This window comes from Bufo gargarizans, chromosome 8, assembly GCF_014858855.1.
Source record: "Bufo gargarizans isolate SCDJY-AF-19 chromosome 8, ASM1485885v1, whole genome shotgun sequence".
In the NCBI taxonomy this organism is placed as follows: domain Eukaryota; kingdom Metazoa; phylum Chordata; class Amphibia; order Anura; family Bufonidae; genus Bufo; species Bufo gargarizans.
Window position 1 is genome coordinate 45,792,034 of NC_058087.1, and position 14,785 is coordinate 45,806,818.

The window sequence follows — 14,785 nt, forward strand, 5'->3', positions numbered from 1 at the left end:
AGAGTCCTTCTGTGGGGTTTCGTCCCGAACTTCCGTTCCGCAAAAAGATAGAACATGTCCTATCTTTTTGTGGAACGGGCGGATTAAAGTGAATGGGTCCGCGATCCACTGCGGCTGCCCCACGGACTGTGTTTGTGCATTGCGGCCTTAAAAAAACGGTTGTGTGAAAGAGGCCTTAGACTGGTGGGTGTCCTACCGCTGGGACCCCCACGAATCACGAGAACGGGGGCCCCGCGCCCCCTGAAATGAACGGAGCGGCCGGTAAGGCATGCTTGCGGCCGCTCAATTCATTTCTATGGGAATTCCGGAGGACACCCACCGATGTGGATAGGGGATAACTTTAAACAACCGGAATAGCCCTTTAAGCCCCATTGAATGGAGCTAAACTAAAAGCAGGCTCCTGCCACAGTTTCCCGTGGTGTCAGCACGAAATCTGTCCATTCTTGGTGCTGTCTGGAAATAACGTAAATAATCCACAGCTGCATGAGCGGCGGTATAGATTCCCACTGTAAACAATGGGGGGTGCGGTTTCAGCACGGATGCTGCACGGTATCTGGGGCAGAAAGCCGGTGTGAACATTGCCTTATCATGGATCAGAGCTGTAACGCTTCCAATCTGTGCAGTAGGGAATAATCTGCGGACTCTGCAGCCCATAGAAATGAGTAAGAACCCCGGCTGAGCTCCGGGACAAGGACTATGTGGCTACAAATGTGAGGGGACTCTCCACTGAACAGGGCTGCTAATCGTCCATTCCCTTTCCATATAAAAATAGAACATGTCCTATTATTGTCCTCATTACGGACAAGGATAGTGCTGTTCTATTAGGGGACAGCTGTTCCATTCCACAAAATACGGTATGCACACGGACGTCATCCTAATTTTTTGCGGATCAGTGTTTTGTGTAACGCAAAATACATACGGCCGTGTGCATGAGCCCTACGGCTCAGTTTTATCACTAGGCTATGCCCCCATTGTCTGATAGGGACGAGTCCCACCTGTGGGACCCGCACCTACAATGAGAACGGAGCAGGGAAATGAACGACGAGCACACTGCGCATGCGCAGCCACCCTCCATCGCTTGTACAGCTATTTCCATCTGCCCCATAGAAATGAATGGTAGCGGGGGCCACGCGTGATTTCGGGAAATCCAGGGTCCTCCAGCCACAGCTCTCTCCGCTCCATTCTCGTTGTAGGTGCGGGTACCAGAGGTGGGACCCACACCTATCAGACAATGGGGGCATATCCTAGCGATATTTTAACACACGGCTAACTCCTATAGGGTTTTAGTTTATGTCATCTTCTCGCTGTTTTCCGTTTGACACTGCGTTATCACGTACACTGAGAAATGAAAAACATCTTATGAGTTTTATATCCACTTTCAGAAAAGCTGGATAATTTCCTTAACAGGTAATATTTAAGTATTTTCATTTTCTTAATTCCTGGAGAACCCCTTTAATGGGCGGTATCCTGTAATACAGAATACTGAGCTGGGACCTAAACGAGGGTCCCGCTCCTGTAAGGGCCCCGCAGGAGCCGTACCCCACCCCAGTGATAGTACGAGGGGCCCCAGTGACGCGCTACTGTACAATGTCCCCGGACCAATCCGTGCGCGCCAAGACTAGGAGCCGGCCCGAGTCCCACAATCCTGTGCGGCGGAGGCGTCGGCATTACGGAGGTGGGCGGGGCCTAGCGTGTGCAGCGTCACAGCCCTGCGCGTCACCCTGATGTGTACAGGCGGCTTCCGGCTCGTCTCACGCTGCGGTGCCGGCTCAGGACTGGAGGTAGGAGAGCAGTCTGTGCGGTATGTGTATTCATGCTGGGGGAGTACCGGGGAGCAGCAGCCTTGTCAGGACACGCAACTGTACTTACTGTCCTTTACATGGACACTCCCTTTAATTTTTAGGTCTTTAAACTGTTAACTATTTGTGAGCTGTGTATTGCGATCTGCTCATTGTATACCTTGAAAGTTGGCAGAGATCAGGATGATGGAGTGGTTACCACAGGAGCGCTGTGCTGGGACTTAGCGATAATTTTGTAGCTGCGATATAATCGTCAGATATTGAGTCAGTGTGAAGCTCTCTATTGTCATTGTGGAATTTGCTGTGATGTGTATTAAAATTTTGATTGCTCAGTATTATAAACGACTAAATAGCGTTTTGGAAATCCGAAGCAAAGTGGATGAGATTTCAGAAACGAGGGGAAAAAAAAAAAACGCAGTTGCAGTTCAGGTCACAATTTTCTGCGACACCGGAGTCGTCAAAATAAATCTGCAGTCGCTGCAAGCCCGGTCAGTTAAATGGCCGCCCTGCAATCTTTAGTAGCGCGTCAGATCGCAGCCTCAGTATTAGCTCTCATGCACATGACCGTAAGTGTTTTGCGGTCTGCGTGCCGCCACTTGTAGTAGCTTCCATAGAAATGTCCCATCCTTGTCTGCAAAATGGACGAGAATAGGACATGTTCTTATATTTTTGCTGAACAGACAAGCAGATGCATCTTTTGCGGCCCCGTTGAGATGAATGGCTCCGCGCCCGATCCGCATGAAGTGCGGACTGAGACTACTTTCACACTTGCGTTCAGAACGGATCCGTCTGCATTATATTGTTAAAAAATTTCTAAGTGTGAAAGTAGCTTCAAACGGATCCGTCCCCATTGACTTACATTGTAAGTCTGGACGGATCCGCACGCCTCCGCACGGCCAGGCGGACACCCGAACGCTGCAAGCAGCGTTCAGGTGTCCGCCTGCTGAGCCAGACTGATGCATTCTGAGCGGATCCGCGTCCACTCAGAATGCATTAGGGCTGGACGGATGCGTTCGGGGCCGCTTGTGAGCCCCTTCAAACGGAGGTCACAAGCGGACACCCGAACGCTAGTGTGAAAGTAGCCTGAGACTACGGTTGTGTGCAGGAGCCCTTATCCATGGCTTTCGTCCTTTGCAGTGGTTAAAAGCAGCGGAAGATCTGCTGGGATTCCTGCAAAAAGAATAATAAAATAAATATAAAAAAATTGCCTATTTCAGGCGGCGGCGGCGGATTTCAGAGATACCGCTGGGTGTAAATACAGCAGCGGAGTCGTTACATTTGATCGTACCCTTACAGGGAACTTGGGGGTCTTGTTGTAGTGGTCCCACCGGTCCTGTGAATACTTCATAAACATATTATTAAATTAATAAATAAATAATAATTTTAAAAATAATCTGGTTGATGGACAGTCTCAGTAAGAAGGATTGTGTCCGGCACAAGGGTGTATCGTATCAATTTTAACAGTCAGTATTAAGTCTGTCCAAAGTGCTCCTTTTTTTTTTTTTTTCCTCTCTGTACTTCGGTGCTGATTCCACAAGTATACAATGGGGGAGACCAATCATATATTGCCTTTCATTTCTCAGAGCACCTTTGGAAAATATAAGGAGGAATCTGATTGGTTGCTATGGACAACTAAGCCGTTTCTCCCTTAGACCAGTTTTGATAAATCTCCCCCCAATGTGTGAACCTGGCTTTATCAATAAGTGGAAATAAGTTAGCTTTTAGCTACTCAGTGGCACAGTTACATTGGGGGCTCCACTTGTAGGACAGCCTCAGCATAGGCCACCGATATTAGATTAGTGGGGGTCTGACTCTCGGGCCCCTCCCCCGAGCACTGCGCCCTCTTCATGGATTTCATTGGTCCACCTGCCTGCATGCCGTCACGTTAGTGCTAGCAGTGAAGGACATTTAATCTTTGCTCTATTCTGGTGAAGACCCTTTTAAACTGCTGAAGGGTGGTGGTGCCGACAGTCGGACCCCCACCAATCTGATGGCCCATCCTGAGGAAAGTCCTTACAGTCACAGTAGCCACAAATTTTATTCTGGCCATTGTGTGGTCCCTGCAGAGCCCTAAACTAAGGGCCCTTTTACTCAGCCGGTAGTGCGGTCAACGATTGGGAATGAACGTTAAAAGGGTTCTGCAGTTTGTTTAACCACTTCAGCCCCGCTAGGTGAAACCCCCTTCATGACCAGGCCACTTTTTACACTTCGGCACTACACTCCTTTCACCGTTTATCGCTCGGTCATGCAACTTACCATACAAATGAATTTTACCTCCTTTTCTTCTCACTAATAGAGCTTTCATTTGGTGGTATTTCATTGCTGCTGGCATTTTTACTTTTTTTGTTATTAATCAAAATGTAACGATTTTTTTGCAAAAAAATGACATTTTTCACTTTCAGCTGTAAAATTTTGCAAAAAAAACGACATCCATATATAAATTTTTCGCCAAATTTATTGTTCTACATGTCTTTGATAAAAAAAAAATGTTTGGGCAAAAAAAAAATGGTTTGGGTAAAAGTTATAGCATTTACAAACTATGGTACAAAAATGTGAATTTCCGCATTTTGAAGCAGCTCTGACTTTCTGAGCACCTGTCATGATTCCTGAGGTTCTACAATGCCCAAACAGTAGAAAACCCCCACAAATGACCCCATTTCGGAAAGTAGACACCCTAAGGTATTCGCTGATGGGCATAGTGAGTTCATAGAACTTTTTATTTTTTGTCACAAGTTAGCGGAAAATGATGATGATTTTATTTTTTTAATTTTTTCTTACAAAGTCTCATATTCCACTAACTTGCGACAAAAAATAAAAAATTCTAGGAACTCGCCATGCCCCTCACGGAATACCTTGGGGTGTCTTCTTTCCAAAATGGGGTCACTTGTCGGGTAGTTATACTGCCCTGGCAATTTAGGGGCCCAAATGTGTGAGAAGAACTTTGCAATCAAAATGTGTAAAAAATGACCGGTGAAATCCAAAAGGTGCACTTTGGAATATGTGCCCCTTTGCCCACCTTGGCAGCAAAAAAGTGTCACACATCTGGTATCGCCGTACTCAGGAGAAGTTGGGGAATGTGTTTTGGGGTGTCATTTTACATATACCCATGCTGGGTGAGAAAAATATCTTGGTCAAATGCCAACTTTGTATAAAAAAATGGGAAAAGTTGTCTTTTGCCAAGATATTTCTCTCATCCAGCATGGGTATATGTAAAATGACACCCCAAAACACATTCCCCAACTTCTCCTGAGTACGGCGATACCAGATGTGTCACACTTTTTTGCTGCCAAGGTGGGCAAAGGGGCACATATTCCAAAGTGCACCTTTCAGATTTTGCAGGCCATTTTTTACACATTTTGATTGCAAGGTTCTTCTCACACATTTGGGCCCCTAAATTGCCAGGGCAGTATAACTACGCCACAAGTGACCCCATTTTGTAAAGAAGACACCCCAAGGTATTCCGTGAGGGGCATAGCGAGTTCCTCGTATTTTTTATTTTTTGTCACAAGTTAGCGGAAAATGATGATTTTTTTTTTTTTCTCTTTTTTTCTTACAAAGTCTCATATTCCACTAACTTGCGACAAAAAATAAAAAATTCTAGGAACTCGCCATGCCCCTCACGGAATACCTTGGGGTGTCTTCTTTCCAAAATGGGGTCACTTGTGGCGTAGTTATACTGCCCTGGCAATTTAGGGGCCCATATGTGTGAGAAGTACTTTGCAATCAAAATCTGTAAAAAATGACCGGTGAAATCCGAAAGGTGCACTTTGGAATATGTGCCCCTTTGCCCACCTTGGCATAAAAAAAGTGTCACACATCTGGTATCGCCGTACTCAGGAGAAGTTGGGGAATGTGTTTTGGGGGGTCATTTTACATATACCCATTCTGGGTGAGAGAAATATCTTGGCAAAAGACAACTTTTCCCATTTTTTTATACAAAGTTGGCATTTGACCAAGATATTTTTCTCACCCAGCATGGGTATATGTAAAATGACACCCCGAAACACATTCCCCAACTTCTCCTGAGTACGGCGATACCAGATGTGTGACACTTTTTTGCAGCCTAGATGCGCAAAGGGGCCCAAATTCCTTTTAGGAGGGCATTTTTAGACATTTGGATCCCAGACTTCTTCTCACGCTTTAGGGCCCCTAAAAAGCCAGGGCAGTATAAATACCCCACATGTGACCCCACTTTGGAAAGAAGACACCCCAAGGTATCCAATGAGGGGCCTGGCAAGTTCATAGAATTTTTTATTTTTTTTGCATAAGTTAGCGGAAATTGATTATTTTTTTTTTTTTCTCACAAAGTCTCACTTTCCGCTAACTTAGGACAAAAATTTAAATCTTTCATGGACTCAATATGCCCCTCAGCAAATACCTTGGGGTGTCTTCTTTCCAAAATGGGGTCAGTTGTGGGGTGTTTGTACTGCCCTGGCATTTGAGGGTCTCCGCAATCATTACATGTATGGCCAGCATTAGGAGTTTCTGCTATTCTCCTTATATTGAGCATACAGGTAATGAGATTTTTTTTTCCGTTCAGCCTCTGGGCTGAAAGAAAAAAATGAACGGCACAGATTTCTTCATTCGCATCGATCAATGTGGATGAAAAAATCTCTGCCAACAAAAAAAAAATGGAGGGGAAAGGCGTCTGCCAGGACATAGGAGCTCCGCCCTACATCCATACCCACTTAGCTCGTATGCCCTGGCAAACCAGATTTCTCCATTCACATCAATCGATGTGGATGAATAAATCATTGCCGGGATTTTTTTATATATATATATATATATATATATATATATATATATATATATATATATATATATATATATATATATATATATACATACATATATACAAAGTGCTTGCCAAAGCATAGGAACGCCGCCTCCTCCTCAGCTCGTATGCCTCGGCAAACGTATCTGTCACTGCAGAGGAGAAAATCCCGTCTTGCAGCGCCGCATACACCGACTTCTGTCAGAATGCACATCGGTGCTGCAGCTGGTCGATCGGTTGGTCCACCTGGAAGGTAAAAAAACAAAAAAAAAGAAAAAACCAGGCCACAACGCAATAATTTTATTAACTTTGTAACAGAACATGTAACTTTAACTTTTGGAACTAAACATTAACCTGTTTGCTTACCTGTTTTTTTTTTTTTTTTGTTTTTTTACCTTTATAGAACAAACCTCTCCTTCCCCATGGGACAATGTGCAAAGCGCAAATCGCCCAAAGATGTGGCGAAGTGCGTTATGCACTTTGTCCCATGTGAAAGGAGACGTTTGCAGCAGCAGTGAGTGAATGGGCCCTAATAGCCCTGTGTGCCTATCCTGGTGAGATGATCCCTATGCTAATAGTGTACCTGTGAGTGGTACTTCCGGAAACACTCTCCAAAGCATAGGGCAGGGTGGTCAGGACAGAAATAGCGGGTGTCACGCCTTATTCCACTCCTGCTACAGACACGACATCTTTTTCGGGGTGACGGTTGGGTTGAGGTACCAGGAACGACATTGGGGAAATGTCGCTCGTGTAGACGGCTAACTACACTGGTGGTTGGGGCCACGGAACCTCCTGGATACAGGAGGTTCTCGATGATCTCTTCCTGAAATTTGAGGAAGGATCCAGTTCTCCCAGCCTTACTGTAGAGAACAAAACTATTGTACAGAGCCAATTGAATTAAATATACAGACACCTTCTTATACCAGCGTCTGGTGCGTCGGGAAACTAAATACGGAGACAACATCTGGTCATTGAAGTCGACCCCTCCCATGTGGAGGTTATAGTCGTGGACTGAGAGGGGCTTTTCAATGACACGGGTTGCTCGCTCAATTTGTATTGTCGTGTCTGCGTGAATGGAGGAGAGCATGTAAACGTCACGCTTGTCTCTCCATTTCACCGCGAGCAGTTCTTCGTTACACAGTGCGGCCCTCTGCCCCCTTGCAAGACGGGTGCTAACGAGCCGTTGGGGGAAGCCCGCGCGACTAGTTTGCGCGGTACCACAGGCGCCAATCCGTTCTAGAAACAAATGCCTAAAGAGGGCCACACTTGTGTAAAAATTGTCCACATAAAGATGGTACCCCTTGCCGAATAAGGGTGACACCAAGTCCCAAACTGTCTTCCCACTGCTCCCCAGGTAGTCAGGGCAACCGACCGGCTCCAGGGTCTGATCTTTTCCCTCATAGACCCGAAATTTGTGGGTATAGCCTGTGGCCCTTTCACAGAGCTTATACAATTTGACCCCATACCGGGCGCGCTTGCTTGGGATGTATTGTTTGAAGCCAAGGCGCCCGGTAAAATGTATCAGGGACGGGAGGCGGTGTTGTCACTAAAGTGCAGGAACCGCAGGATGGCCTCAAAACGTGCCCTGGACATGGCAGCAGAGAACATGGGCATGTGATGAATCTGGTTCGTGGACCAATATGACCGCAATTCATGCTTTTTTGTCAGGCCCATGTTGAGGAGGAGGCCCAGAAAAGTTTTAAGTTCGGAAACTTGGACTGGTTTCCACCGGAAAGGCTGGGCATAAAAGCTTCCCGGGTTAGCGGTGATAAATTGTGTGGCATACCTGTTTGTTTCGGCCACAACTATGTCTAAAAGCTCCGCAGTCAAGAACAGCTCAAAAAATCCCAGGGCCGAACCGATCTGAGCTGTCTCAACCCGAACTCCAGACTGGGCAGTGAAAGGGAAAACTAAAGGTGCGGCTGAAGTTGGGGACTGCCAATCAAGGTTTGCCAGCACCTCTGGGATTCTAGGGGCTCTACGGGCACGTCTTTGCGGTGGCTGCGACGGGGTCACTACTGCACGTGCCACCGTACCAGCTTCAACTGCCCTTCTGGTGCTCGCTACTTCACCAGGTTGTACGGCAGTGCTGGTACTAGGTCCAGGGAGGGCTGGGCTGCTGGTGTATGCCTCACCACGTAATCCGACAGCACCAGCCCCACTCTGCTGCTCTTGAAGCGGATCCTGCGCAACCTGCGGTCTAGCGACACGGGGCCGGGTACGCCTGGTGCTATCAGGGACCTCAGCCTCCTCGTCCGAACTTTGGGTCAGAGAGCCACTGCTTTCTGCAGGTTCGTATTCTGACCCGCTGGATTCATCAGATGAGGGTTCCCACTCCTCATCCGACTGGGTCAGAAGCCTGTAGGCCTCTTCAGAGGAATACCCCCTGTTAGACATGTGGGCAACTAAATTTAGGGGTATTCCCTGAGACTACCCAAGAAAAAAAAAAAGCAAGCCTGTCTTACAAAGGGGAGGCTAGCGAAGTACCGGAGGCCGCTGCGGTTGATAAAAAATATCAAAAAATTTTTTTTTATCGCCGCAGTGCGTGTAAAGTGAATGTGCAGTGATCAAAAAAAAATTTTTTTTTTGTCACTGCGGTGGTGTGGGTGAACGCACGTGTGGGCGACCGATCAGGCCTGATTGGGCAAACACTGCGTTTTGGGTGGAGGGCGAACTAAAGTGACACTAGTACTATTATAGATCTGACCGTGATCAGTTTTGATCACTTCCAGATACTATAAAAGTACAAATGCTGATTAGCGATACGCTAATCAGCGAATAACGGACTGCGGTGCGGTGGGCTGGGCGCTAACTGATCGCTAACTACCTAACCAAGGGACCTAAACTATACCTAAAACCTAACGGTCAATAACAGTGAGAAAAAAAAAGTGACAGTTTGCACTGATCACTTTTTTCTTTTCACTTGTGATTGAAAGGGGTGATCAAAGGGTTAATTGGGGTTCAGGGGGGTGATCAGGGGCTAAAGTGTGCTGTTTGGTGTACTCACTGTGTAGCCTGCTCCTCTGCTGGATCCAACCGACGAAAAGAACCAGCAGAGGAGCAGGCAGCCATATAACAGATCATATTTACAAATATGATCTGCTATATGGCTCTGTGATTGGCTTTTTTTAAAAATCAGCAACCTGCCAGCCACGATCATTGGCTGGCAGGTTGCTGACGAAATGGTCCTGAACGAAATGCCGGCGCGAACTGCGCGGGCGCATACTCGCGTCATCTCGCGTCTCGCGTGATGACGCGTATATGTGTGACTGTGCGCAGCGCTGCCACCTCCGGAACGCACATGTGCGTTAGGCGGTCCGGAGGTGGTTAAACTGATGATCTATCCTCTGGATAGATCATCTGATCGGCGGGAGTCCGACACCTGGGACCTCCACTGATCAGCTGTTTGAGAAGGCAGCGGTGCTGCAGTAGCGCCGCGGTCTTCGCGCTGTTTACTGCTGGCCGAGTGACGTCGCGACTAGTATCAACTAGCGTGGGTGGGGCTAAGGTCCATTCAAGGGAACGGAGCTTAGCCCCGCCCAGGCCAGTGATACTAGTCGTGACATCACTGGGCCTGTGGTAAACAGTGAGAAGGCCGCGGCGCTACTGCAGCACCGCTGCCTTCTCAAACAGCTGTTCGGCGTGATGTATGGGAATGAATGATCGTTGTTGTGATTGTTTGTCTCATACAGTTTTATTTGTCGGCAGCACATCATTCTTTATGGAGAGCAATGAGATGCCCACAAATGATGATGCTTTGTGCTGCCTAAACAATCAGATCAGCCAACACTTCAGCATTTGCTTGTTTGTTAGGTGATCGGCAGCACTTTTACACAGGGCTATTATCGGGACTAAGCGTTTATATGACAGTTTGTTCCCAATAGAAGGCCCAATCATTGGCCTGTGTAAAAGGCCTTCAAAAGGTATCTTCTACATTTATGTATCACCTCAGAACTTTCTGGACTCCCACAGAGGTGAATGGTGAGGCGGTGGCACTTTGTTTAGTAATTTCTATGGGAGTTCCGGAAAAAGCTGAGCTCGCTCGCCTCTTTTCGGAACTCCCATAGCAGTGAATGTAGAATGCGTTGCGCGTGTTAGGTGCGCTCTACTTCACTTTGGGGGCCCTGTTCAAGAGAGAGGTGCTAGTCCCACCTCTGGGAGACCTGCTACTATCTGACATTGGTGGCATATCCTAGCAATACGCCTCCAATGTGTGAGATGGGCCAACCCCTTTAAGCCGATATTTAATCCTTATCTCCTTTTATGGAAGCCAAAGTTTGGAAGAGGATCTTTTCAGACCATTTCTGCCATTTTCCATAGAAGTGTTGGTCTGTCTGTGAGGTAATACTGCTGATGGTATCACGTTGTTCCTCTCCTGAAAAGTTCCCTCTACGTTTCCGGTCCATTGAGCTGATGTGTATTCAGTAGTAAGCAAATATAATGCAGGTTCACGGATTAATAGCACTGGGATGATGCGATATATTTACTTTATAGATAACGCGGTTCTAGTCTCCTTTTTTTTACACCAAGTCATAGTCCTCTGTACACAAAGAAACAGGAATCTGATACAAGAATCTTTATCTGAGCGCTCCCTCAAGTTACAATATTAATCCCATTTGGGACGACCATTGTAAGCTGAAATTATTGGAATTTGAGGCCTTAACTTTATGAAAAACTGATAATTAGTTCTGAAGCCCCCATAGTGTTAACCCAAAGTTAGAAAAACGGAAGCTTAACGACAAGTAGGAAGATAACAACAGATATGGATGAAGGAAGTCCTAAACAAATGTCATAAATAACTGCTGGAAGCCGTAATTGCTTTTTGTGATGAGGACAGGAGCTTCTTCAGGGTCCTGTATAACAGTGCTCCTCTACTCCAGCCTTCGGGGCCCACCTGTCGGACATGTTTTCAGGATTCCCTTAGTATTGAGCAGGGGATATAATTGGTGTCAGTGCATCAGGATTTACCACAGGTATTCATTCTGTTGAATACTGTCAAATCATGATCGGCAGGTGGGCCCTGAGTACTGGAGTTGAGGAACACTACTGTATAGCACCTGGTATACCACAATAATGAAATGGGGCTACCTTCAGCTGGTGTCTTGAGGAACCACGTGCAATTCAGTAGTATGGGTGTTTTATCAGTAAAATGCCCATGCAGGTGGGATCTTGGGTTTGGTTTCAAGTTACAGTGGCCTAGAAAAGCCCAAGACCAACATTTGGCCAAGCGCTGAAGCATTGCAGCTGAATGAGTGCAGCCGGTGGTGCAATGCTTCTCACCAGGTGGTAGGTCATGCGGCTGTTATGGGACCATTACTTTTGCTTACTGGGTAGCAAAAACCAGTGCACAGGAATTCCATTGTTAACCACCAGGCAAATGGGGATATCTCAAGGGTCTTGCTTAAGATATGGATGGGAACACAAACGGGCCTTTCTGTCATAAGTGACAAAACCAGGTCTCCTAATGGAGGAGGGGGCGGCGCATTTCAATCTTTACTAAGTTGTAAGTGTTGTGTGACTGCATATTTCTAATGTTCATGCAACTGAGCATTCTTCTTGATTTGCAGCCCAGAGGACTGTGGTGGTGGTGGCAGCCGTAATGTGCTAAGAAGAAGACACCATGGAAAATCACTAAGAGGCAGAAGAGAAATCTACCACAGGCAAATTAGTATTTTAATTTATCACCATTTGCATGAACGATGGATCCTCTGACGGCAAGAACTGGTAACCTGAGGAGCGTGGCTCTATGGTTTATTGTCTTCTCTCTGATCGTGCTGTGCTGGTCAGATGAGGACTACTACGGTTTACTTGGCATATCCCGGGCGTCCAGCAGTAGAGAAATTAGGCAAGCTTTTAAGAAGTTGGCACTAAAATTACATCCTGACAAAAACCAGGTAAGTGCAGCGTTATCACATCGTAATATGTTTTTTTGTTTTGTTTTTAAAAAGGTCACTGAGGTTAGACTGCTGAGACTGCAATCAGTCACGGAACGGGGGTCCTGTGCTCTCCTGTATGAATGGAGCAATGGACGAGTATGTGCGATGCCCTTCTGTTCATCTCCATGGGACTGCTGACGAGATGCACAACGCTCAGCTATCTCCAGCAGTCTCTTAAAGATGAACGGACCGGCAACGCTCATGCTATTGTGTTCATATGGGGAGACACAGGACCTCCATTCTCTTGATCAGGGGATACGTTTTAAGGGGTTATCGGAGACTAAATTAGACCTCCAGATGTGGCCGATATATTTGGTCTGTGTGGCTCCTGGACCAGAACTTCTGTTCCCCTTACCACTGATATCGCGGGTTGACCATGTCTGGAGGTCTGATTTAGTGACTGATAACCCCATAAGAAGTTTATTTTTAAAGATCCTGCTTCATAGATACAGAGGTCACACTCTGGTTTCAATATTCTGCTCGTACTCTCAGCAGGAGAGCACCTTAATAAGGACTGTCTCACATTTTTGCTCTTAGACCCTAAAGAGACCGTAATTTTCCAAGTGCAAGTTGGCCAAAGTTTCAAATGGCCTAATGTCGTGAGTAATTTTCCCCATGGGTATAGAATAGTAACGGGACAAAAAGAGACACCAAATCCAAAGTTAGTTTTAGAGTTAAAGGAGTTATCCTGGAAATACTATTGAGGACCTATCTTCAGGATAGGTCATCAATATCGGATTGGCGGGGGTCCGACTCCCCGTACATCGGTCACATGGCCTAGTTGCAGTTCAGTCCCATAGAAGTGAATAGGGCTGAGCTGCAATACCAAGCAGTGCCACTATACAGTGTATGGCGCTGTGCTTGGTAATGTGCTGTGAGTTCACAGTTCTCACCGAAGCTCTGGTGAGCGTTGCGGCTCCCTGAAACAGCTGATCGGTGGGGGTGCGCGGACCGGGACCAGCGCTGATGTGATGAGGATGATGACCTAACCTGAGGACAGGTCATCATTATCCTTTCCTGGATAACCCCTTTAAGTGCATATGGCTTTCCTGATGATGGCATTCCCATCTGTTGTCAAGAAGGGGATGAAAGTAATATCTACCCTTGTAAACGCCATTTATCTGCATATGTATTTTCTCATCTGATCTCCAGTTAAAGGGGTTATCCATGATGTGCTGCGATCCCAGCCTGGGGTTAGCCTTTGCAGTGACACACCCCCATTTGGTAACGCCCAGCTGGACCTTTATTGCAGAATGCTGGCAATCCATTCATAAACTTCTAGCAGTAACAATGGAGAACAGCTATATAAAAATCCCCCAGAATTGTTTTTGATACAAGTAGTTACTAAGGGCTCCTTCACACTTGCGGCAGGACGGATCCGGCAGGCTGGTCTCCTTGTCAAATCCATTCTTTCGCCGGACTGCCGCGCCGTCCCCATTGACTATAATGGGGACGGGGGCTGAGCTCCGGCGCTGCACGGCGAAAGCCACCGAACTAAAAAGTCGGACATGCAGGACTTTTTAGTCCGGCGGCTTTCGCCGTGCACCGCTGTGCTGCGCCGGGGCTCAGCCCCCGTCCCCATTATAGTCAATGGGGACGGAGCGGCGGTCCGGCGGCTCGGCGAAACAGCCGAAGGACGGATCCGACAGGGAGACCAGCCTGCCGGATCCGTCCTGCCGCAAGCGTGAAGGAGCCTTAAACCAGACATGTCAGGAGTGGTGACGGGTCCTGTTTGAGTTGAAAAATGGCTTCTTTGTAGTGTTAGACCCCAAATATTTGCTTGATGCAGCTGATACCAAACCAGTCTTTTATGCAGTCGTCAGTTTGGGAAAGGACATTGGAATCCAGTGCAAATTACCATCTGAATAGAGGGCTGTGCTGCTCACCAGTGAGACGCAGGCTATCACCGAACTAAACACTGCCTTGTTACTGCTGCGCTGCATGTGGATGTATTGAGAACACGCTCTTGTATATGAGTAGGCAGTGCTGGCCTTTGGACAAACCACTTCTTGCCGTGGAAATATCACTGTCCATACTCCTTTTCCAGTTATCTCATTCCAGATTGTTCACTTTCTCCTCTTTACGTCCAAGCTTCTGGTGATGTCATCAGCTGGCTCTCTAATACACGTTACACCCTTCTGCAAATGTTGGTGCTTGTATTTGACTCGTGGTGACACATTGTTCTTATTAAAGGGAACCTGTCACGCTAAGCCTAGTGTCTGAGCTAGAGCAGGAGGCGCTAAGAAGATTGGCGTATAGTTTTGTGGGAAAAGATT

General features: G+C 46.9%; 1 protein-coding gene across 2 annotated transcripts in view; it reads left to right on the top strand.

Moving 5' to 3' along the window:
* Nucleotides 1–1,680: 1,680 nt before the first annotated feature.
* Nucleotides 1,681–14,785, top strand: part of DNAJC10 (DnaJ heat shock protein family (Hsp40) member C10) — a 50,376-nt gene continuing 37,271 nt past the window's right edge. The window contains exons 1-2 of one of the 2 annotated variants that reach the window (XM_044303088.1): nucleotides 1,681–1,781; nucleotides 12,141–12,467. In XM_044303088.1, the coding sequence (XP_044159023.1) occupies nucleotides 12,273–12,467 (195 nt within the window). In that variant the 5' untranslated portion in view covers nucleotides 1,681–1,781; nucleotides 12,141–12,272. Of the gene's footprint in view, nucleotides 1,802–12,140; nucleotides 12,468–14,785 lie in introns of both variants that reach the window. The other variant, XM_044303089.1, reaches the window with a different exon arrangement.